We start from the raw sequence: 22,477 nt of genomic DNA on the forward strand, positions 1-22,477 counted from the left end.
GACTTGTTGTGGAGTGCTGCGGTGGCAGGCCTCTGACTTTTCCCATAGTGGCCATGATTTGTCCTTTGCTGGCCTCTAGGTATCCTTTTAAAGCTTAACTAACTACTCTAGAACTGACCCCAGACACCATAGCTTGGCTCTGAGTAATGTTTAAAACCCCGGAGAAGCTGACCTGTTTTTGTTCAGTTCTGCCTGGCCTCTCCTTGTCAGTAGGTCACCTTTGGTGTATGCTCCCCATGAGAAGTGAGGTCTTGTATTGACTGCCCATTTCACAAGGGGGAAATCCAACTCCTCACTCAAAGTACTCCCTTGATAGTTTTGGGAAATGAGTACAGACATGCTGGAGTTACTTACAGATCTGATGTCCTGGACCCACGTCCCACTGGTTCTTCGGGTTGTAGTGAAGGCAATCATCTGTTTTCAGTGATTCAGAATACTGAAGGATACTTCTAATCGTGACTGAGCTGCTCAGCTTAAGGAACCAGTTTTCCTATTGGAGGTGGGATTGTAGGTATCCAGTGTGCTTCTTTTGCTGATTTCTTACTAACTAGGTTCTCTGATTGCCAGTCTGTCTTGTTCTCTTTGTTATTCCCATCCTCTTAGAGAATATTTGGAGCAACATAGTTGCCTAATAGGTATTTTGAATAGCATTGTAAAATGTTCCAAATATTTTATATTTGTTAATTAATAGAAGTGAATGAGGGATGAATTGTTGTTTATATATCAAATTTATCTTCTTTGACAAACATCCTTCAGAGTTCCTTTAGGAATAATGCAATGCTTTAAGACTGAAAAGAGTGGTACTTCATTTGGGTGGGATGAGGCTGAAATGGACCTGCACTTGCCATCTTGTGGTCAGCAGTGGAATTGTTGTGACACTGGTACTAGGCACCTGTAAACATTTAATCCTTCATTCCTGAAGTGGATTTTTTGTTGTTGTTGTTGTTGTTTTGTTTGTTTTTTCTTTGTAGTGAGCCTGGTTTGGGGATAGAATAATGAGCACCAAAAACTAATGATGTATTTTATGGTGACTAACATAACACAATCCAAAAGGATTAAAAAAAAAAAGAAAGAAAAAGAAAAAGACAAGAGGAAAAGCACCTGTGCTATACTTTTATAGAAGTTATATTCCAGACAGAGGAACAGATGGCAAATAAGTAATTTAAATAATTGCACATTGTGTTTAGAAGGGGAGGAAATAAAATATTTGTGTTGAATGAAAATTATGGGGGGAGAACTGGTTGAGATTCATAGGTTAAGAAACTCCTTCACTTATTTGTGGAGCATAACAAATAGCATGGAGGACATGGGGAGTTAGAGAGGAGAAGGGAGTTGGGGGAAATTGGAAGGGGGGGTGAACCATGAGAGACTATGGACTTTGAAAAACAATCTGAGAGGTTTGAAGGGGTGGGGGGTGGGAGCTCGGGGTACCATGTGGTGGGTATTATAAAGGGCACGGATTGCATGGAGCACTGGGTGTAATGCAAAAATAATGAATACTGTTATGCTGAAAATTAAAAAAAAATAAAAAAAGAAACACCTCACCCATAAGGAGGCTATTAGTTGAGATGTAAAGGATGTCGAGAGGAATATAGAATGTTCTGGAAAATAACAACTGGGAGAAGTTGGAAGATTTAAAGTAAAGCTGTAGACAGATGAGAAATGGATATGTTTGCAAGAAGGTTAAAAGGGTTGAAGCAAAAGAAAAAGGTAACAATTGGTATGGTATCAATACCTCAATAGGTACACTGAAAAAATAGAATATACTACTCAGCAATAATAGGAAATGACCTACTTATCTTACATGCAACAATAGGGCTCAATCTGAAAAACTATACTGAGTGAAAGACACCAGACTCAATATATTGTTTATTCCTTCATTCATAAATGCGCTAGTGAGAGAAAAGTCATTCTTTAGTGAAAGATGTCAGAATAGGGTTTGCCTGGTTGGGATGGAGAAGGGGATGATTGACTCCAGGGAGGCAAGAGAACCTTTCATGAAGTGAGGGCAATGTCCTATGTCTTAATCAGGCTGGTAGCTACAGGGGCATGCATGTGTCAGGACTCTTCAGAGTGTGTGTGAAAATATTTACATTTTATTGTCACAAGTTAAACAGCAACAGAGCTGATTTTAAAAAGAAAAAGAGACTCACAATTATTAACTGATTTGCCGATAAGAGATCACAGCTCCTTTACATCTCTAATATCTGGGAATCTTGAAAATGCTCCTTCAGAATACCCGTTCATTTTTGGGGAAACTTTTAGGCTGCGTTAGCTGTTTCTGCTGGGAGAAGCAAACATGTTCCCACTTCCTCTTCAAGCACCTTCATCTCATGTTGGTTTTAGTAACATTAGAGCCCAAGTTCTAAAACCTTCCTCACTATTGGCATTGACAACAGAGTGATGAAGGAGGATAAATACATAAATGCAGTAATTGTGATGGATGATTTTACCGTGTTTTTGGTGATGCTATCATGTGTATTTGCATATGTCCAAACTCATCAAAATGAATACATAAACATATGCACGTTTTTGTATAATACACCACAATAAAGTTGAAAAAAATTAGAAAAAATGTGGTTTTCTAAAACAGCCTAACATTTTATTTTTGCAAAGGAAATTAAATATTAACAAATACTCAATCTGCTTATGACTTTTCACTACTTTTAACCATACATTATAGCTATGTTCAGAAGAGAATCTCCTTTTCCATTTGTTTTCCAAAACTTCTTCACTCTGCAATACCTTGTCATCAGGAAATAGGCAATTTCTAGAAGGAGAGACCAACAAATGCTCCCTGTTGCAGTGTCAATACATGATTCTGGCTGCAATTTTCATGGAGATGTTCAGCTTTTCTAGAGTTCAAGCTTTTGCTTTGCTGTATTCTGAAGTCTTTCATCTTCTCAGATTGCCTACTCTATTCCCTTAGGCTTTTGCACTGAATTAACCTTTTCTGTACACTTCTGTTCTTGTCTGCATTATTTTTTTCTCATGTTAAAATGACACTCTCAGTCAAGGGTAATTTTACAGATATATGAAAGTGCAAAAAAGAAAACTAAAATACCATAAATTTCACTACTCTCTGTTATTGTTAGCGTTTCGATGTATTTCGAATCTTTTTCTATGTATATGTATTTCTTTTTAGAATTGGTTTCTGCCTTATGGACAGATGTCATTTTTCTTTTTTATTTAATATTTTATCTTGATCATTCTTCACATTTTTACATGCTCTTTGCAAATATATTAGTTACATGATACATGATATGCAATTGCTCATTCTTCATCCGGATCTTATACATCAATATGTGTAAGTTTCCCTGTTTTTGTTTTTATAAATAATGAATCTCTGCATGCCTTTGTCCTGTTCCCCCACCCCCTCAAATTCTACTTTTACAAAGAGATTCCAAGATGGGAAAAATACATGTATTTTATAACTGTTTTGGTGGAAAGTTGTAATCTGTTTCTTAAAAAAGCATAGGAACCTGGACTTCTCCTGGCAGGGTAAAAATCATTTTCACTGTAGTGGTCTGTGGAAGATGGCATTCTGTTAAAATCTTCACTAATTTGGGCACCTGGGTGGCTCAGTGGTTTAAAGCCTCTGCCTTCGGCTCGGGTCATGATCTCAGGGTCCTGGGATCGAGGCCCGCATCGGGCTTTCTGCGCAGTGGGGAGCCTGCTTCCCCCTCTCTCTCTATCTGCCTCTGTGCCTACTTGTGATTTCTGTCTGTCAAATAAATAAATAAAATCTTAAAAAAAATAAAATAAAATCTTCACTAATTTGAATGGTGGACATACTTTTTACAGTTTTCCTGTGATGATGAAGATTGGTCAACTCAGTATTTATGGCCAGTCACGTCTCTCAGAGAGCTCATGTTCTGGACATTGTGAAACATTTCCCTTTGTTCTGGAGGGTTGCTAACCTCTTGTTCACAGAGATGACTTACTATTATTATTATTATGTTCAGTTAACCAGCATATAGTCCATCATAAGTTTATGTTGTGGTGCTCAGTGATTCATTAGTTGCATATAAAGCCCAGTGCTCATCCCAGCATGTGCCCTCCTTAATACCCATCACTTTGTCACCATATTCCCCCACCTACCTCCCTTCTGTGTCCCTCAGTTAGGTTCCTGGAGTCCAGAGACTTTCATGGTTTGTCTCCCTTGATTTCTTTCCATTCAGTTTTCCCTCCCTTGCCCTGTGGTCCTCCACTCTATTCCTTATGTTCCACATATGAGTGAAACCATAATAATTGTCTTTCTCCACTTCATTTATTTCGCTTAACTTAGTCCCTTCCAGTTCCATCAATGTCAATGGTAGGTATTCATCCTTTCTGATAGATGAAGAATATTCCATTGTATATATGTACCGCATCTTGTTTATCCATTTTTCTCCCAGAGATGACTTTGTGCTAATATGTGAAGATCCCAGACCAGTGGGGTAGTGGGGTTGGTTGTGCCGTGGGGTTGGTTGCTGCCGTGACGTTTGGCTCAGGGATCTTTCCCACAACATCCTTGAATAACCCTGTCCCTGATCTGCTTGGTTCTAACTCCATAGATGATGGGGTTGAGCATGGGAGGTACCAGGAGGTAGAGATTAGCGAACATGACATGTACCACTCGGGGCACATGATGTCCAAAGCGGTGGGTGAGGAAGGTAAAGAGGGCTGGGATATAAAAAGCCAAGATGACACAGATATGGGAAGCACACGTGCCAAAAGCCTTGAGCCAGGCTTCCTCAGAGGGCAACCTCAGAACAGTTCTCGAAATCATCACATAAGATATACTAATGACAATTATGTCAAAGCCAATCACAGAGAAGGCCGCAAAGAGCCCATATGCATGGTTGACTCTAGTATCTGCACACACCAGCTTTAGCACAGCCATGTACTCACAGTATGACTGGGGAATGACATGGTTGGTGCAGAAGGGCATCCTGGACACCATGAAGCAGAAGGGACTCACCCACAGCAACCCTCTCATCATCACAGCTGCCCCCAATTTACCCACCACAGCTGGGGTCAGGACAGTAGAGTGGTGCAGTGGGAAGCAGATAGCCACATAACGGTCCAAGGCCATAGCCATGAGCAACCCAGACTCCACAGAAGAAAAGGCATGGATGAAGAACACCTGGATGAGGCAGGCATGGTACTCAATCTCATGAGCATGAAACCAGAGTATAGCCAGCATTTTAGGTTGGGTGGAAGAGGACAGGGCCAGGTCAGTGACAGCCAGCATGGCTAGGAACAGGTACATGGGCTCATGCAGAGTGTGGTCAGTTCGGACTACATGAAGGACAATGGTATTGCCAACTACAGCCACAAGATACATGGCACAGAGGGGGAAGGCAATCCAAAACTGGTAATTCTCAAGTCCTGGGATCCCAAGTAGGATGAAGGACACAGGATGCAAAGAGTTGTTCCTGAGGCCAGCATCACAGGATGGTTAATTTGTTCTCCATTGTGAAGGTAATCTACTCTCTGTAGGTGATAAGAGTCAAAAAGTAATTATTAATATTCTAAGTATTTGGAATGTTTCAAGTGAATCAAAGGGCATTAGGGCTTAATGGTAAACTGGAAGAATTTCAACTGTTTTAATAAAAAAAATTTTGCAACATAAAGTGATGTTCCTCTTTATTCCTCATTCATATTTATGTCATTCAAAATGGGATCAAAACATACTAACTGCTGGGACGCCTGGGTGGCTCAGTTGGTTGGACGACTGCCTTCCGCTCAGGGCGTGATCCTGGAGTCCCGGGATCGAGTCCCACATCAGGCTCCCAGGTCCATGGGGAGTCTGCTTCGCTCTCTGACCTTTTCCTCACTCATGCTCTCTCTCACTGTCTCTCTCTCTCAAATAAATAAATAAAATCTTAAAAAAAAAAAAACATACTAACTGCAAGTGTGATTTTTGTCAAAGAATCAAATTTTCCTTGAAAGTAGAATCTGCTATAGTAAAACTATCCTGATAATAATCAGTAATAATCAATATTGCCCTTCTATTCTTCAGAACTAACTGATTTGTTTAACCTTTCCCATAGGTTCTTTTCCCTCTGTTTAAGCCACTTAGGTGACTTTTCAGGATAGGAAGCTGGTTTGGAAAACACTTTGTCTTAAAGGCACATAGGAAGAAGTTATATGTGATGTTGAGTTAGCTTTGACTCTAGGAGTTATCCAGAGAATCTGGGTTGGAGGATAGGTCACTGATTATTGTACACGTATAATTAATTCTGTTATTGATTGTGTATGTCCTCTTAGATTAGGTGCCAGCAAGCTCATTTCTGTAAAAGTGTAGATCATACATATTTTAGGTTTTATGTGCTTTACAGTCTGTGTTGCAACTAGACAGTTTAGCCCCTGTAGCCTGAGAACAACCACAGTCAGTACAGCGATATGTGAGTGTGATTACTTCCAAATACAATTCTATTTGTGAAAACAGGGTGCAAGCTGGATTTTGTCTGCAGGCTATGGTTTTCTAAATCTTGTCATGATGATAGATTTTTATGAGATGATCCCTGAATAGTGCACCATCCTAGCAACTCTGTGCTTAGCACAGAATAGGGGTTTGAAAATATTTGCTGGATCAAATAACAAATAAATTGTTCAGTGGCAATAGCCTTTTTAACTAATGAGCCATATCTTAAAATTTTCTGATGAACTTTTTTTTTCTTTTTTTTTTCCAATTTATTTATTTTCAGAAAAACAGTATTCATTATTTTTTCACCACACCCAGTACTCCATGCAAGCTGTGCCCTCTATAATACCCACCACCTGGTACCCCAACCTCCCACCCCCCCGCCACTTCGAACCCCTCAGATTGTTTTTCAGAGTCCATAGTCTCTCATGGTTCATCTCCCCTTCCAATTTACCCAAAAGCACATACCCTCCCCAATGTCCATAACCCTACCCCCCTTCTCCCAACCCCCCTCCCCCCAGCAACCCACAGTTTGTTTCGTGAGATTAAGAGTCACTTATGGTTTGTCTCCCTCCCTATCCCATCTTGTTTCACTGCTTAGGCACCATGGCCGCAAGAGAGTTATACATCGTTCTCATACCATGGTCTGCTGTGCTGGCCAGTGAAAGACCTGAATGTCTTCCTCTACCTCTACTTGTTTTACATGGTGCTCTTCTTTGATCCCTCTGGTGACTAACATCTACCAAGGATTGATGACACAAAAGCTTACCTGATCCTTACTAGGCACCTTTTCACTATTTCATCTCAGCTGATGGAGCCTTTGAGTCTCTGCCATAACAGAAACACACAGATAAGAAGAGTCTTTTCAGATCTCCTATAACAAATCAGTTGTTGGGACTAACGAATGTTTCATTCCACCAGACCTAATGGTTCCTATAAAGGGTTTCTTTGTGATCCCAAAGAAACCTAGCCTCTTTCTGATTTTCCCTAGCTTTATAACATTATGAGAGAAATGGGGCTCAGATTTTATAATCTTGCTCTTCACTGAAAAAATTACTATCCTACCTTGATAATAGGTGTAGGTTTGCTCAAAACAAATACTCCTATCCAGGGTATAGTGGAAATTCAGACAAACACATTATCTGGAGTCCCAGGCTCTCATTTAACCCTTCTTGCCTGGCTTGTTCTTCCATTTATATGTGTTCTTTGAACCAGAGTCTTCTGCGTCCTGAATGTCACTCTCCAGTTGTGAGGACATGGTCACTGAGGCTCATGGGCATCTGGAAAACATCCTTAGATCATCCTCATTCTTGCACTGGGCACTGGTGAAGATGCCGGCTAAACATACAATTTCTCAAAGTGCACAATAATCTCTTTGAGAAATTGTGGAAGACATGGCTATTTTTGTAAATATAACACCAGAAGCATTTACTCTGTATTGTTTTTAACTCTCATAAAGTTTCTTCCGATGAGCCTTAATGAAGAACTCACCTGTTCGCCATATTCCTTTTGCAGTGGTGACTCTTCTCAGGTGGTGACCTGGGGTCCAAGTCTGAAGTAGGGGATGAGAGCTCTTGACAGGTGCCTTTTTTCTTCTTTATACCAACATCTCCTTGGACTCTGGTGTCCTCACTCTCAGCAATTCCCTTGCCTCTTTTCCACTTAGAATTACTCATTCAGCCTGGAAGAGTGAAGGTTACAAGTCATGTAGAATGGACAGGAACTTAACCAATCCTGGATCATTATGTGAAGTATATAAAGTTTTCAATCATATTTTGGAGGGAGGTACAAGTTATCAACTTCCTTCTGGGTGGAATGAGTGATATGTGTATTCCCTCAAGAGTAGGAATAAAAGAGAAATAGAATTTCCCTTCTTGCCTAGCATTCCTTCCCCTTTCCCTGCTTTTATTCATGCCCCTGCCCTGTGTGGACTAGAAATCTTGTGAGGCTATTAGGTACTAAAAAATAAATTAAGTCATATTTTTCAACCTTATAGGTAGGGTGATCACACACTGGATGTCAGAGTCAATTTTTCTGTTCTCCAAAGTATAATCTACTTGTGAGTACTTGGCATAGATTTGAGTTCAGGTAATATTATTACAAGATTGATGTTCTCAGGACACCTTGGAGGCTCAGGCAATTAAGCATCTGCTTTTGGTTCAGGGCATGATCCCAGGGTTCTGTGATCAAGTCTGGCATCAGGAAACTTGCTCAGCGGCCAGCCTGTTTCTCCCGCTGCCTACCGCTTCCTCTGCTTGTGCTCTCTCTCTCTCTCTGACAAATGAATAAATAAAATATTAAAAAAAAGATTGATGTTCTCATAATGATAGAGTTCAAGTTTGAATTCAGTGCCGGTACCACTGGCTCTGTTAGCCTTCAATTACTCCAATCATTATGTAGATATTGTTATGTCTATTAGTTTAATCATGTTGCTGAGGCCTGAAGTGGTAAAGGATAAAATGGGCTGAGGTCTTGCTAAAGAATTGTTTCAGGGATATTTAGACAGTTTTCTCGCTTTGGGGTATCTAAAACCAAGGCATAGAGCAATGATGTTGGAGCAAGGGAGGTTCAGATCCAGAGTATTCATGGAGGGATTGTGTGTGGAGGCAGCCTTCCTACTTTTCTAAAATTTCTCTGAAGGACGCAGTGAGTAGTGAATCTTCTCTCCACCTGAGAAGAAAATCCAGCCATCAGGGATCTCTGGATCTGGAGTCCTCAGTAAGTCAGGTCATTCCTTACAGTGTATTGTCCTGTCTCCCAGTTTCTTGGAGCTTCTGTGAGTCCTACTGTTCTCTAGAGAGGCAGAGATGATTAGGGCACAGGGAAACCACTCACCTTGAGCTCTGCTTCATCTCTGACCATGAGCAGCTCTAACTGGCTCCTGTGATTCAGCTTTTAGCAGAGCCTGTGGATTAGGACCCATTTAAGGACCTGCTTAAGCTTGGCCTTTCCCTTCCCAAAGCATTGATTCACCCTCTCCTTTCAGGCCCCCTGCCTCAATCTCTGGTTTCCTCTGAGACTACAGACTAAAGCTGGAAACATTAACCCCTTATTTGCCTATCTCCTCTGTATACACAAAGTCTGGGGATTTGAGTGCATGGGCAAGAATGTGTGTGGTTAAGAATACCCAATTGTGAACTTATCTGTATGCCCGTTTTCTTTGTTAGTCAAGAGTATTTACAAGTGAAGGGATATTTTATAGAATGTGAGAGTGTGTGGATATGTTTGTTGATGTGTGTATTTGAGAGATGTGTTAATAGACACATGTGTGCAAAGACTGGATTTGAATGTGAATGGTATGTGTGTATAACCTTGCATGTTTGTGAGGTGTGAGTAACCATTTGCATTAAGTATCCCTAATTATTGGAATAACTTGGCTCTGTAAGTACAAGGGCACTGCATACACGTGCTTTGTGAAGGCATATGCTGTGCTACAAAGCTGATAGTTTGAAAAGATACATCAGTGTATATATAGTTGGGTATGTATAGGCTAAATGTGTTGGTTTGAGGAGGTATTGAGAGGGTTCTGAGCCCCTCCCATTTCTTATCAGGAGAGGCAGGAGGACTTCCAGATTGAAGTCTTGTCATAGTTCTTTTTGAAATTTGCTGAAGCTGTGAATCATGGAACACTCATCAAAAACTAATGACGTACTGTATTGTGACTAACATAACATAATAAAAAATATTACAGCACATTAAAAAATAAACAAAATACTGCAATATAATCATTAAATTTCTTTTACACTAAAAAAAAACCCAGACAAACAAACAAACAAACAAAAACCCCCCAAATTTGGTGAAGCTAGAAGGCCCTCCTCATTGAGCCTGAACAGTTAAGCTTATGCAGAACTTCCTCTTACTCCCCATGTAAGTCCTTGCTGGTACTCTCTTCCTTTTTCTCAGCCTTCCCTGATGCATGACATGTCAAATGAAGATTTGAGAAAATTACGTATTTAAAAACAGAAAGTAAGGATTCATTTGTAGAGTTCAGACTTCAGAAACTATGCTTCACACAATCCACAACCCAACATATATTTATAGGGGAACAACTCACACAAAAATTTACCATGACTATTAAGTTTATAGTAATCTGTTTATGGTGAATTGCCATTGTCATGTTCACAAAGGTCAGGATTTATTTTAAGATAACACCATAACAAAAATCTGGGATAGAACTGTTTTTGTTAGGGAGTCCAGGTTTACAGACACAAAGTTTTATTTTGGGGATGAGGTTAATACTGTAATTTTGGATTTGTCTCTTCAATTCTTTTTTCTTTGTCTTCTTGCAGCTTTCATAAGTTAAACATTTGGTATTAATAAAGTAGAAAAAATGTGCCAGGCTCACCTCCTCTCCTTCTTCTTCCTCTTTTTCCTCCTTCTCCCCCTTCCCATCTTGTCCCTATCCCATCTTTCTTTCCTACCTTCCCCTTGTTTTCCTTTTCTTTCTTGTCCTTCTCTTCTCTATGTCCCCTCCTTCCTAGTCATCATTATAGTCATCGTTGTCATCTTCCTCTTTCTCTACTCCTTTTTCTCCTTCTCCTTTTTCTTCCTCTTTCTCTTCCCCTCCTTCTCCTTCTCTTCCTCCTTCTTCTCCTTTTTCTTCCTCTTCCTCCTCTCCTCCTTTTCCTTCTCCTTCTCCACTACTTCCTCCTCCTCCCCATCCTCTGCCTCCTCCACCTCCACATTCTCCCCCTTCCCCTTCTCCTCCTTCTTCCTCTTGCTCTCCCCCCTCTTCTCTCTCCTTCTCCTCCTTCTTCTTCACTGGAAGAACTTTTCTCCCAAAATGAAATGTGACATCTTGGGATATGACCCGAGTTTCCTCATCTCTTGCATCTTCCACAGTCCCTAATGCCATGGTGGCATGACATCCAATCTCCTGTGGACATTACTTGTTAGGCCAACCCCAGTTTTTCAAGTTTAAGTGGGCATAGCTTACTGAAATGAGTGTGCAAGAGGCAGATCAGTCCTTTCCTAATTTACCCTCCTAAATTTCCTAAAGTTCTTCTCATGGTTTGTGTCTTTGAAAAGCTGGTCTCTCTGTAGGATGAATTAAGGACTTCAGCACCTGGTTCACAGCCCTTCTCTAAACTCCAGGCTCCAGTAGAACGTTCAAAGATTTGTGAGCTGTAATGAGAGGCTAGTTAAGGTTGGTTGCTATAGTCTTCTAGCTACATCATTTGATTTGTGTTTTGTAATGTTGTGAAGGGAGAGACAGAGAAAATGTTTGGAAAATTAGTTTTGATGGAAGAAGATGTTGTTGAGAATCATGGGACTCTTTGGTGTAACTATGTCAAAAGCTCACCCACATTCATACCTCATAGCTCCTATCTACTTAGTTGTATTAACCTTTAACTCTATTGTAGACATTCAATCACACATGGACATGGCCTGAAAGCTGCCAAAACTCAGTCCCTGAATTCCTGAGAATCTCACTCTAACTATACCACCATATCTGTGTAGGGTTTTTCACCTCATTCCAGGTTTTTTTTAAAATTTATTTTTTATTTATTTTCAGCATAACAGTATTCATTATTTTTGCACCACACCCAGTGCTCCATGCAATCCATGCCCTCCATAATACCTCCCACTTGGTACCCCAACCTCACACCCCCCCCACCACTTAAAAACCCTCAGATTGTTTTTCAGCGTCCATAGTCTCTCATGGTTCACCTCCCCTTCCAATTTCCCTCAACTCCCTTCTCCTCTCTAACTCCCCATTTCCTCCATGCTATTTGTTATGCTCCACAAATAAGAGAAACCATATGATAATTGACTCTCTCTGCTTGACTGATTTCACTCAGCATAATCTCTTCCAGTCCCGTCCATGTTGCTACAAAAGTTGGGTATTCATCCTTTCTGATGGAGGCATAATCCTCCATAGTGTATATGGACCACATCTTCCTTATCCATTCGTCCATTGAAGGGCATCTTGGTTCTTTCCATAGTTTCGCAACCGTGGCCATTGCTGCAATAAACATTGGGGTATAGATGGCCCTTCTTTTCACGACATCATATCTTTGGGGTAAATACCCAGTAGTGCAATGGCAGGGTCCTAGGGAAGTTCTATTTTTAATTTCTTGAGGAATCTCCACACTGTTCTCCAAAGAGGCTGCACCAACTTGCATTCCCACCAACAGTGTAAGAGGGTTCCCCTTTCTCCACATCCCCTCAAACACATGTTGTTTCCTGTCTTGCTAATTTTGGCCATTCTAAGTGGTGTAAAGTGGTATCTCAATGTGTTTTTATTTTCCAATTTATTTATTTTCAGAAAAACATTATTCATTATTTTTTCACCACACCCAGTGCTCCATGCAAGCCGTGCCCTCTCTAATACCCACCACCTGGTACCCCAACCTCCCACCCCCCGCCACTTCAAACCCCTCAGATTGTTTTTCAGAGTCCATAGTCTCTCATGGTTCACCTCCCCTTCCAATTTACCCAAATTCCCTTCTTCTCTCTAATGCCCCTTGTCCTCTATGCTATTTGTTATGCTCCACAAATAAGTGAAACCATATGAAAATTGAGTCTCTCTGCTTGACTTAAGTCAATGTGGTTTTAATTTGAATCTCCCTGAAGGCTAGTGATGATGAACATTTTTTCATGTGTCTGATAGCCATTTGTATGTCTTCATTGGAGAAGTGTCTGTTCATATCTTCTGCCCATTTTTTGATATGATTGTCTGTTTTGTGTGTGTTGAGTTTGAGGAGTTCTTTATAGATCCCGGATATCAACCTTTTGTCTGTACTGTCGTTAGCAAATATCTACTCCCATTTTGTGGGTTGCCTCTTTGTTTTGTTGACTGTTTCCTTTGCTGTGCAGAAGCTTTTGATTTTGATGAAGTCCCAAATGATTATTTTTGCTTTTGTTTCCTTTGCCTTTGGAGACATATCTTGAAAGAGGTTGCTGTGGCTGATATTGAAGAGATTACTGCCTATGTTTTCCTCTAGAATTCTGATGGATTCCTGCCTCACATTGAGGTCTTTTATCCATTTTGAGTTTATCTTTGTGTACAGTGTAAGAGAATGGTCGAATTTCATTCTTCTACATATAGCTGTCCAGTTTTCCCAGCACCATTTATTGAAGAGACTGCTTTTTTCCCCACTGTATATTTTTTCCTGTTTGGTTGAAGATTATTTGCCCATAGAGTTGAGGGTCCACATCTGGGCTCTCTACTCTGTTCCATTGGTCTATGTATCTGTTTTTATGCCAGTACCATGGTGTCTTGGTGATCTTAGCTTTGTAGTAAAGCTTGAAATCCAGTAATGTGATGCCCCCCCATTTTATTTTTGTTTTTCAACATTTCCTTAGTGATTCGGGGTCTCTTCTGATTCCATACAAATTTTGGATTATTTGCTCCAGCTCTTTGAAGAATACCAGTGGAATTTTGATTGGAATGGCATTAAAAGTATAGATTGCTCTAGGCAGTATAGACATTTTAACAATGTTTACTCTTCTGATCCAGGAGCATGGAATGGTCTTCCATCTTTTTGTGTCTTCTTCAATTTCTTTCATGAGTGTTCTGTAGTTCATCAAGTACAGATCCTTTACCTCTTGGTTAGGTTTATTCCCAGGTATCTTATGGTTCTTGGTGCTATAGTAAATGGAATCGATTCTCTAATTTCCCTTTCTGTATTTTCATTGTTAGTGTATAAGAAAGTCACTGATTTCTGTACATTGACTGACATTCAAAATGGATGGAGTGATAAAGACCTCTGAGGCTTAAAAAACTATGCAACCACCAAGCTGATACTGCAGGAAATGTTAATGGGGGTTCTATAAAAGAGGAAAAATCCTAAGAATAGCATTGAACATAAGTATAGAGACAATCTACAGAAAGAAATACTTCAAAGGCAGCATGATGTTAATAAAAATGTATCTATCAATAATCACTCTCAATGTGAATGGCCTAAATGTGCCCATAAAATGACACAGGGTTGCAGATTGGATAAAACAACAGGACCCATCCATATGTTGTCTACAAGAGACCCATTTTGAACCTAAAGATACACCCAGACTGAAGGTGAAGGGATGGAGAAGCATCTTTCATGTCAATGGGCCTCAAAAGAAGGCTGGGGTAGCAATTCTCATATCAGATAAATTAGATTTTAAACTAAAGACTGTAGTCAGAGATACAGAAGGACACTACATCATTCTTAAAGGGAATATCCACCAAGATGATCTAACAATTGTAAATATCTATGCCCCCAATATGGGAGCAGTCAATTACATAAGAAAACAGTTAAGCAAGATAAAGAGTCATATTGATATGAATACATTAATAGTAGGAAATCTTAACACGCCTCTCTCAGAAATAGACAGATCATTGAAGCAGAAAATCAATAAAGAAACAAGAGCATTGAATGACACACTGGACCAGATGGGCCTCATAGATATATACAGAACATTACACCCTAAAACAACAGAATACTCATTCTTCTCAAGTGCACATGGAACCTTCTCAAGAATAGACCCATACTGGGTCACAAATCAGGACTCAACCGATACCAAAAGGCTGAGATTATTCCCTGCATATTCTCAGATCACAATGCTTTGAAACTGGAGCTCAATCACAAGGAAAAGTTCAGAAGGAACTCAAACTAAAGACCACCTTGATTAAGAATGCTTGGATCAACCAGGACATCAAGGAAGAACTGAAACAAGTCATGGAAACCAATGAGAATGAAGACCCTTCAGTCCAAAATCTATGGGATACAGCAAAGGCGGTCCTAAGGGGGAAATATATAGCCGTCTAAGCCTCTCTCAAAAAAAATTGAAAATTCCAGAACACAGCAGCTGTCTCTACACCTTAAAGAACTGGAGAATCAACAACAAGTCAAACCAACTCCACACATAAGAAGGGAAATAATCAAGATTAGAGCTGAGATCAATGAGGTAGAAACCAGAGATACAGGAGAACGTATCAATGAAACTAGAAGCTGGTTTTTTGAAAGAATCAATAAGATTGATAAACCATTGGGCACTCTAATTCAAAAGAAAAGAGAGAAAGCCCAAATTCTTAAAATTATGAATGAAAAGGGAGAGATCACAACTAACACCTAGGAAGTCGAAACAATCATCAGAAGTTATTATCAACAGTTATATGCCAATAAGCTTAGCAACCTAGATGAAATGGATGCATTCCTGGAAAACTATAAACTCCCAAAATTGAACCAGGAAGAAATTGACAACCTGAATAGACCGATATCTGGTAAGGAGATTGAAGCAGTGATCAAAAATCTCCTAAAAAATAAGAGCCCAGGACCTGACGGATTCCCTGGGGAACTCTACCAAACTTTCAAAGAAGCAATAACACCTATTCTCCCGAAGCTGTTTCAAAAAATTGAAGCAGAAGGAAAACTTCCAGACTCTTTCTATGAAGCCAGCATTACCCTGATCCCCAAACTAGGCAAAGACCACATCAAAAAGGAGAATTTCAGACCAATATCACTGATGAATATGGATGCAAACATTCTTAACAAGATCCTAGCAAACAGGATCCAACAAATTATCCACCATGACCAGGTGGGATTCATCCCTGGGCTACAAGGATCGTTCAACATTCGCAAATCAATCAATGTGATAGAACAAATTAATATGAGAAGAGAGAAACACATGGTCCTCTCGATCAATGCAGAAAAAGCATTTGACAAAATCCAGCATCCGTTCCTAATTAAAAGGCTTCAAAGTATAGGGATGGGGGAACATTTCTGAACTTCATCAAATCTATCTGTGAAAGACCCACAGCAAATATCATCCTCAATGGGAAAAAGCTTGCAGCCTTCCTGTTGAGATCAGGAACATGACAAGGATGCCCACTCTCACCACTCTTCTTCAACATAGTATTAGAAGTCCTAGTAACAGCAATCAGAGAACGAAGAGAAATAAAAGGTATCCAAATTGGCAATGAAGAAGTCAAACTCTTTCTCTTCTCATTTGACATGATTCTTTATATGGAAAACCCTAAAGACTCCACCCCCAAAATACTAGAACTCATACAGCAATTCAGCAACGTGGCAGGATACAAAGTCATTCCATGTTTTTCACATTATCAATTGCTTCAAACCATATATATGTATTTTTTCCAATCCTTTCAGTCCTCTTTTCTTTTATAGTACTTTTCTGGGAAACCTAGTCCTCATAGTTCATCATTTCAACCATATCCATGTGAGTAATCTCAACAACTATCTATCCATCACAACTACTACTCCCAGTGTAATTGTCTCCTGCTACCCCCTTACTACTGACCAACCTCTAGAGGAGTAACACAAATGATCAGATTGGAGCCATTGGAAGTTCATGGTGACTGACTTTACCTGAGCTTTCAAAACAGCTCCAACTATTTTCACATTTCTCTCACTTTCATTGTGCTGAGACATGGTGTTAGGAAACTATAATAATGGACCTCCCTGACTAAGTATACTGTTCAGACTCTGTCCCCTAATTATAGTAAAAATCTTTTATTACTTTCTGCATCTCTTCAGGAAGCAGCACTTCCCACCGTGATGCTGAAGTGGAAACCTCCTTCTATTTTGACTTTAAAAGGTGTAAGAAACACCAGATGGCTTTTTCCTGCCTCATTTCTTACTCACCTGAACAAGGTGCTCTCACTGCCAGTCCCTCCACCACGCAGGGTTCATTACCACATTCAAATAAGGAAATCAAATCTGTGTAAAGGGGAAATAATTGGGTCTATGCTGTGCTTCCTCAAACTTCAGGGAGAATCTTGCTGATGTAAACATTGTAGTGAAGGTCCTAGATACTGCAAAAAGTGACAATGTATGTGCACTGACTGGACAATTGTTAAGAGTTGAATTGCTCCCTCCCCTCCAAATTCATATGTTGAAGTTGTAATCCCCAGTACCTCAGAGTATGACCTTATTTGGAAATAGGGTCATTAAAGATGTAGTTAGTTAAGATGTAGTCATGGTGGAGTAGAGTGGGTCTTACTCCAATATGACTGGTGTCCATATGAAAAGGGCAAATTTGGACATGGGGACATAATCAGAGATGGAATGCCATGAGGACATGAAGGCAGACTCTAGATGATGTGCCTACAAGTCACACTTTCCAGTAAACCAGCAGAAGGCAGGAGAGAGGCACTGAGTAGATTCACCTTCATAGCCAAGAGAAGAAACCAACCTGGCTGATACTTTAATCCCAGCCTTCTAAGCTCCAGAACTATGATACAGTATATTTCTGTTGTTTAAGCTTTTCAGTTTGTGGTACTTTGTGGCAACTTAATACAACAATAAATATATTTCTTATCCATTATCTTAAGTCTTCATCTGTAAATAATTATATTCCATATGAGCCATGGATTTCTAAATTTAATTTTCTTTTCTTTTCTTTTTTATTTTTTAATATTTTATTTATTTGCCAGAGACACAGAGAGAGAGAGAGAGAGGGAACACAAGCAGGGGGCACGGGAGAGGGAGAAGCAGGCTTCCCACCAAACAGGGAGCCCAATGTGCGCCTTGATCCCAGGACCCTGGGATCCTGACCTAAGTCGAAGACAGATGCTTAATGACTGAAGCACCCACTCATTTTAATAAAAAACTACAATTTTAATAATTTTTTTTATCTAGACAGGAATTTTACAGTGTCTTGCATATCTTAGGCATGGTCTTGTATTTATGTAGGTAGATCAATACATTACTGAATAAATGATAAAGAAAGTAAAAATAGCTCCAAGCATAGTAAATTTTCAATGGAGATCCATGCAATTCAGGGACAGAAAAAATGTCATGGCACTAAACTAATTTTAAAACAGAATGAATCTGAACTCTTACTTCCATGTGAAAAATCATTATTTGAATTGTAATACTAGCCTAAATTTGAGAGCTGAAAGTATAAAGATTCTAAAAGAAGAAATAGAATAATATTGTCATGAACTTGAGGAATGCAAAGATTTCTTAGTCTACAAAAATCGTAGCCATAAAAGAAGGAACTCGATGATAAACTTCATCAAAGTAAAAAAATCAATTTGAAAAGATAGCATTATAAATTTGAAAAGGCAAGTCACAGGTGGAGAAAGTATTCATGATGCATATAACTGAAAAATAAAGTCCCACAATCAATTAATGGAAAGACAAGTAACTCATTAAAATTTTTTGCAAATGATTTAAACATTTAACATTTAACATTTAAACATTAAACAAGTACTTCACAAGCACTTCATGAAAGGCAGTAGATGAATGGTAATACAAACATGAAAATGTGCTCTACGTTTATTTCATGAGGAAATAAAAAATCAAATCAGAATGAGATGCCAATACCAACTTCTTAATATAAATAAAGTCAAATACTTTAATAACAGTAAGCAGTGTTGAAATTGGGGCACCTGGGTGGCTCAGACGGTTAAACGTCTGCCTTTGCCTCAGCTAATGATCTCAGGGTCCTGGGATAGAGCCCTGTGTTGGCATCCTTCCTCAGCAAGAATCTGTTTCTGTTCCCACTCCTGCTTTCTCTGTTTCTTTCTCTCTCATACACTCTGTCAAGTAAACCTATAAAATATTTTTTTAAATTATGTTATGTTAGTCACCATAAAATACATCATCAGTTTTGATGCAGTAATCCAAGATTCATTGTTTATGCACCACACCCAGTGCTCCATGCAATATGTGCCCTCCTTAATACCCACCACCAGGTTCAGCCATCCCAACTCTCTCCCCTCCAAAACTCTCAGTTTGTTTCTCGGAGTCGACAGTCTCTCATGTTTTGTCTCCCCTTCCAATTTCCCCCAATTCACTTTTCCTTCCCCTCTATTGTCCTCCACATTGTTTCTTATGCTCAACAAGTAAGTGAAACCATATGATAATTCACTTTCTTGACTTGACTTATTTCACTCAACATGATCTCCTCCAATCCCATCCATACTGATACAAAATTTGGGTATTCATTCTTTCTGATGGCTGTGTAAAATCCATTGTATATATGAACTACATTTTCTTTATCCTTTCATCTGTTGAAGGGCATCTCAGCTTTTCCTCAGTTTGGCTATTGTGGATTGTGCTGCTATGAACACTGGGATGCATATGGCCCTTCTTTTCGTTAATCTGTATCTTTGGGGTAAATACCCAATATGCAATTGCCAGGTCATAGGGTAGCTCTATTCTTAATTTTTTGAGGAATCTCCATAGTGATTTGCAAAGTGGCTACACTGACTTGCATTCCCACCAACAGTGAGAAAGGGTTCCCCTTTCTCCACATCCTCTCCAACATTTGTTATTCTTGCCTTGTTAATTTTTGCCATTCTGACTTGGTTTAAGATGGCATCTCAATGTGGTTTTTTTTTTTTTTTTTTAGTATTTTATTTTCATTTATTTATTTATTTATTTATTTTTCCAATTTATTTATTTTCAGAAAAACAGTATTCATTATTTTTTCACCACACCCAGTGCTCCATGCAAGCTGTGCCCTCTATAATACCCATCACCTGGTACCCCAACCTCCCACCCCCCCGCCACTCAATGTGGTTTTGATTTGAATTTCCCTGATGGCTAATGATGATCAACACTTTTTCATATGTCTGCTTGCCATTTGTATGTCTTCATTGGAGAAGTGTTTGTTCCCCAGAAAAGACCCCGAATTGCTAAGGAAATCTTGAAAAAGAAAAACAAACCTGGGAGTATCATGTTGCCTGATTTCAAGCTTTATTTCAAAGCTGTGATCACCAAGACAGTATGGTACTGGCACAAAAAAGGACAGATAGACCAGTGGAACAGAGTAGAGAGCCCAGAAATGGACCCTCCACTCTATGGTCAAATAATCTTTGACAAAGCAGGAAAAAAATATCCAGTGGAAAAAAGACAGTCTCTTCAATAAATGGTTTGGGGAAAATTGGACAGCTATGAATAGAAGAATGAAACTCAGCCATTCTCTTACACCATACACAAAGATAAACTCAAAATAGATGAAAGACCTCAACGTGAGACAGGAATCCATCAAAATCCTAGAGGAGAACATATGCAGTAACCTTTTCGACATCGGCCACAGCAATTTCTTTCAAGACATGTCTCCAAGGGCAAAGGAGACAAAAGGAAATGTGAAATTTGGGACTTCATCAAGATAAAATGGTTCTACACAGCAAAGGAAACTGTCAACAAAATAAAGAGGCAGCCCACAGAACGGGAGAAGATATTTGCAAACGACACTGCAGAAAAAGGGCTGATATCCAAGATCTGCAAAGAACTTCTCAAACTCAACATACAAAAAACAGGTAATCATTTCATAAAAACTTTTTAAAAAGTATTGGCAAATTGCAGGTCATTAGACACTGAATATACTCATTTCAGGACCCTTTGGCAATTTCTAATAAAGGTGAGCATCTTTTTGACCAAGAAACCCCCTTTCTATTTCATACCAGAATTGTTTTTTATTTATGCACCAAAAATGTCAAGGAATATTTGTAGTAGCTGTCTATATAATAGCTAATATGTGAAAACAACATAAATCTGTCAATTGGATGTAGATCTGCTACATCTATCCAACTGAATACTACTGAGCAAAGAAGGAAAAGGAAAGAAGAACAACAATATAGGTATATATAGAAAAAAATATTGTGGAATTTCAAGGTACCAAGAAAAAAACGTAGAGCATAATGCCTTAGAGCAGGGAAAACACCTATAAAAAAGGCAAGAAAGTTCAGTTTTGTTAACAGAGGCCTGTGAATAGGTGATATTGGTTTCATTGTTTCTATATGCTAAGTTGTATTCTTTTTTTTTTTTTTAAGATTTTATTTATTTGACAGACGGAAATCACAAGCAGGCAGAGAGAGAGGAGGAAGAAGGCTCCCTGTTGAGCAGAGAGCCTTAGGCGGGGCTCGATCCCAGGACTCTGAGATCATGACCTGAGCCAAAGGCAGCGGCCTAACCCACTGAGCCACCCAGGTGCCCCCTAAGTTGTATTCTAATGGTTTGAAAATTACTGAATTACTGATTCTATACAACAACCCAATGAAATAGGTATCAACATTTTACAGGTAGAGAAACCAAGGTGCTCTGGAGTTAAGTTTTACAGTGTAGGAATATAGAACCAAAATCTTATCTCTAGTTTTATTCCCTATATTAAACTAAACCTTAAAAATGTTCAGAGAAAATTACTACAGCCTAACAATTCTGTATATAGTCAATCCATCAATAAAATTGCAAAAGCAATTTTTTTAGGCAGGCAGGAGCAAAGAAAATCTATCATTTTCTGCATCCTCTATTTTCCTGTTAAGATTTTATTATTTTAGTGAGGGTAAGACAGAGAGAGAGAGAGAGAGAGAGAGAGCACTGCAGATGGAAAGTGAGAAGCATAATCCCCACCAAACAGGAAACCTAATGCAGAACTGGATCCCAGGGTCCTGGGATCATGACCTGAGCAAAAGGCAGAGGCTTAACCAACTGAGCCACCCAGGATCCCCTTATCTCTCCTCTTTCAAGTTTGCTAGTTCCATTCACTCACCAACTAGCCAAGCCTTTCAGCACAGTACAGAAGTCCATGTATAACCACATACCTTAGACAACATCTCTTTCTCCACAAAGTTAACAACCACTGTCCACTATGAGAATTGTCTTTCAGCACTTTTTCTTTCTTCTTTTTTTCCTCTTTATGGCCATCCATGTATGAGGCTTTTGTGCCACTGTATTCTCCTTCTAGTTAGTACCAACTTGCCCACCAATCCATCTGTAAACAAAGCCTGAATGTTTTCCTTCTCTTCCAGTTACTTATCAGAACCGTCAGTGAGACCATGAATGTGAAGTAATGGAGATGCATCTATAAGACAGTGATAAATGTCATGGGATTTTGGACATCTGTTCACAAACTTTATTCATGCTTACTTTGACTTTGTACTTTATCTTTCCTACCGTAATGGTTCCAACTTCACAGATGTGGTAACATGAATATTTTACCAGCTCAGGAATGTAATATAACCAATTATATAATTAGGCCTCTGGGGATGAAATCATTAAGATAAAATTTGTCCATAATTCCATGAATCATCTAGCCCCAGTAATCTCATAGGTATGAAAATCATTGTGATTAAATTTGTCCATCATTTCATTAATCATCTTGCCCCAA

The 22,477-nt window shown here is 39.3% G+C and overlaps 1 protein-coding gene across 2 annotated transcripts; it reads right to left on the minus strand.

Moving 5' to 3' along the window:
• Positions 1-4,347: 4,347 nt before the first annotated feature.
• On the minus strand, positions 4,348-22,120 carry LOC122912651 (olfactory receptor 52R1-like). 2 transcript variants are annotated; one of them, XM_044258682.1, is made up of 5 exons: positions 21,912-22,120; positions 7,904-8,093; positions 7,478-7,692; positions 7,182-7,240; positions 4,348-5,478 (listed from the first exon to the last, which is right to left on the minus strand). In XM_044258682.1, exon 5 carries the CDS (start codon positions 5,327-5,329, stop codon positions 4,490-4,492), a length of 840 nt encoding a protein of 279 aa, XP_044114617.1. In that variant the 5' UTR covers positions 5,330-5,478; positions 7,182-7,240; positions 7,478-7,692; positions 7,904-8,093; positions 21,912-22,120; the 3' UTR covers positions 4,348-4,489. The 2 variants fall into 2 exon arrangements, with proteins under 2 accessions (XP_044114617.1, XP_044114616.1); XM_044258681.1 differs by lacking the exon at positions 7,478-7,692.
• Between the last annotated feature and the right edge of the window lie 357 nt (positions 22,121-22,477).

This window comes from Neovison vison, chromosome 7 (genome assembly GCF_020171115.1).
Source record: "Neovison vison isolate M4711 chromosome 7, ASM_NN_V1, whole genome shotgun sequence".
Taxonomy (NCBI): domain Eukaryota; kingdom Metazoa; phylum Chordata; class Mammalia; order Carnivora; family Mustelidae; genus Neogale; species Neogale vison.

Excerpts from the sequence above, each read along its gene's own strand:
- LOC122912651 (XM_044258681.1), bottom strand. The coding sequence starts at position 5,329 with ATGTATCTTGTGGCTGTAGTTGGCAATACCATTGTCCTTCATGTAGTC.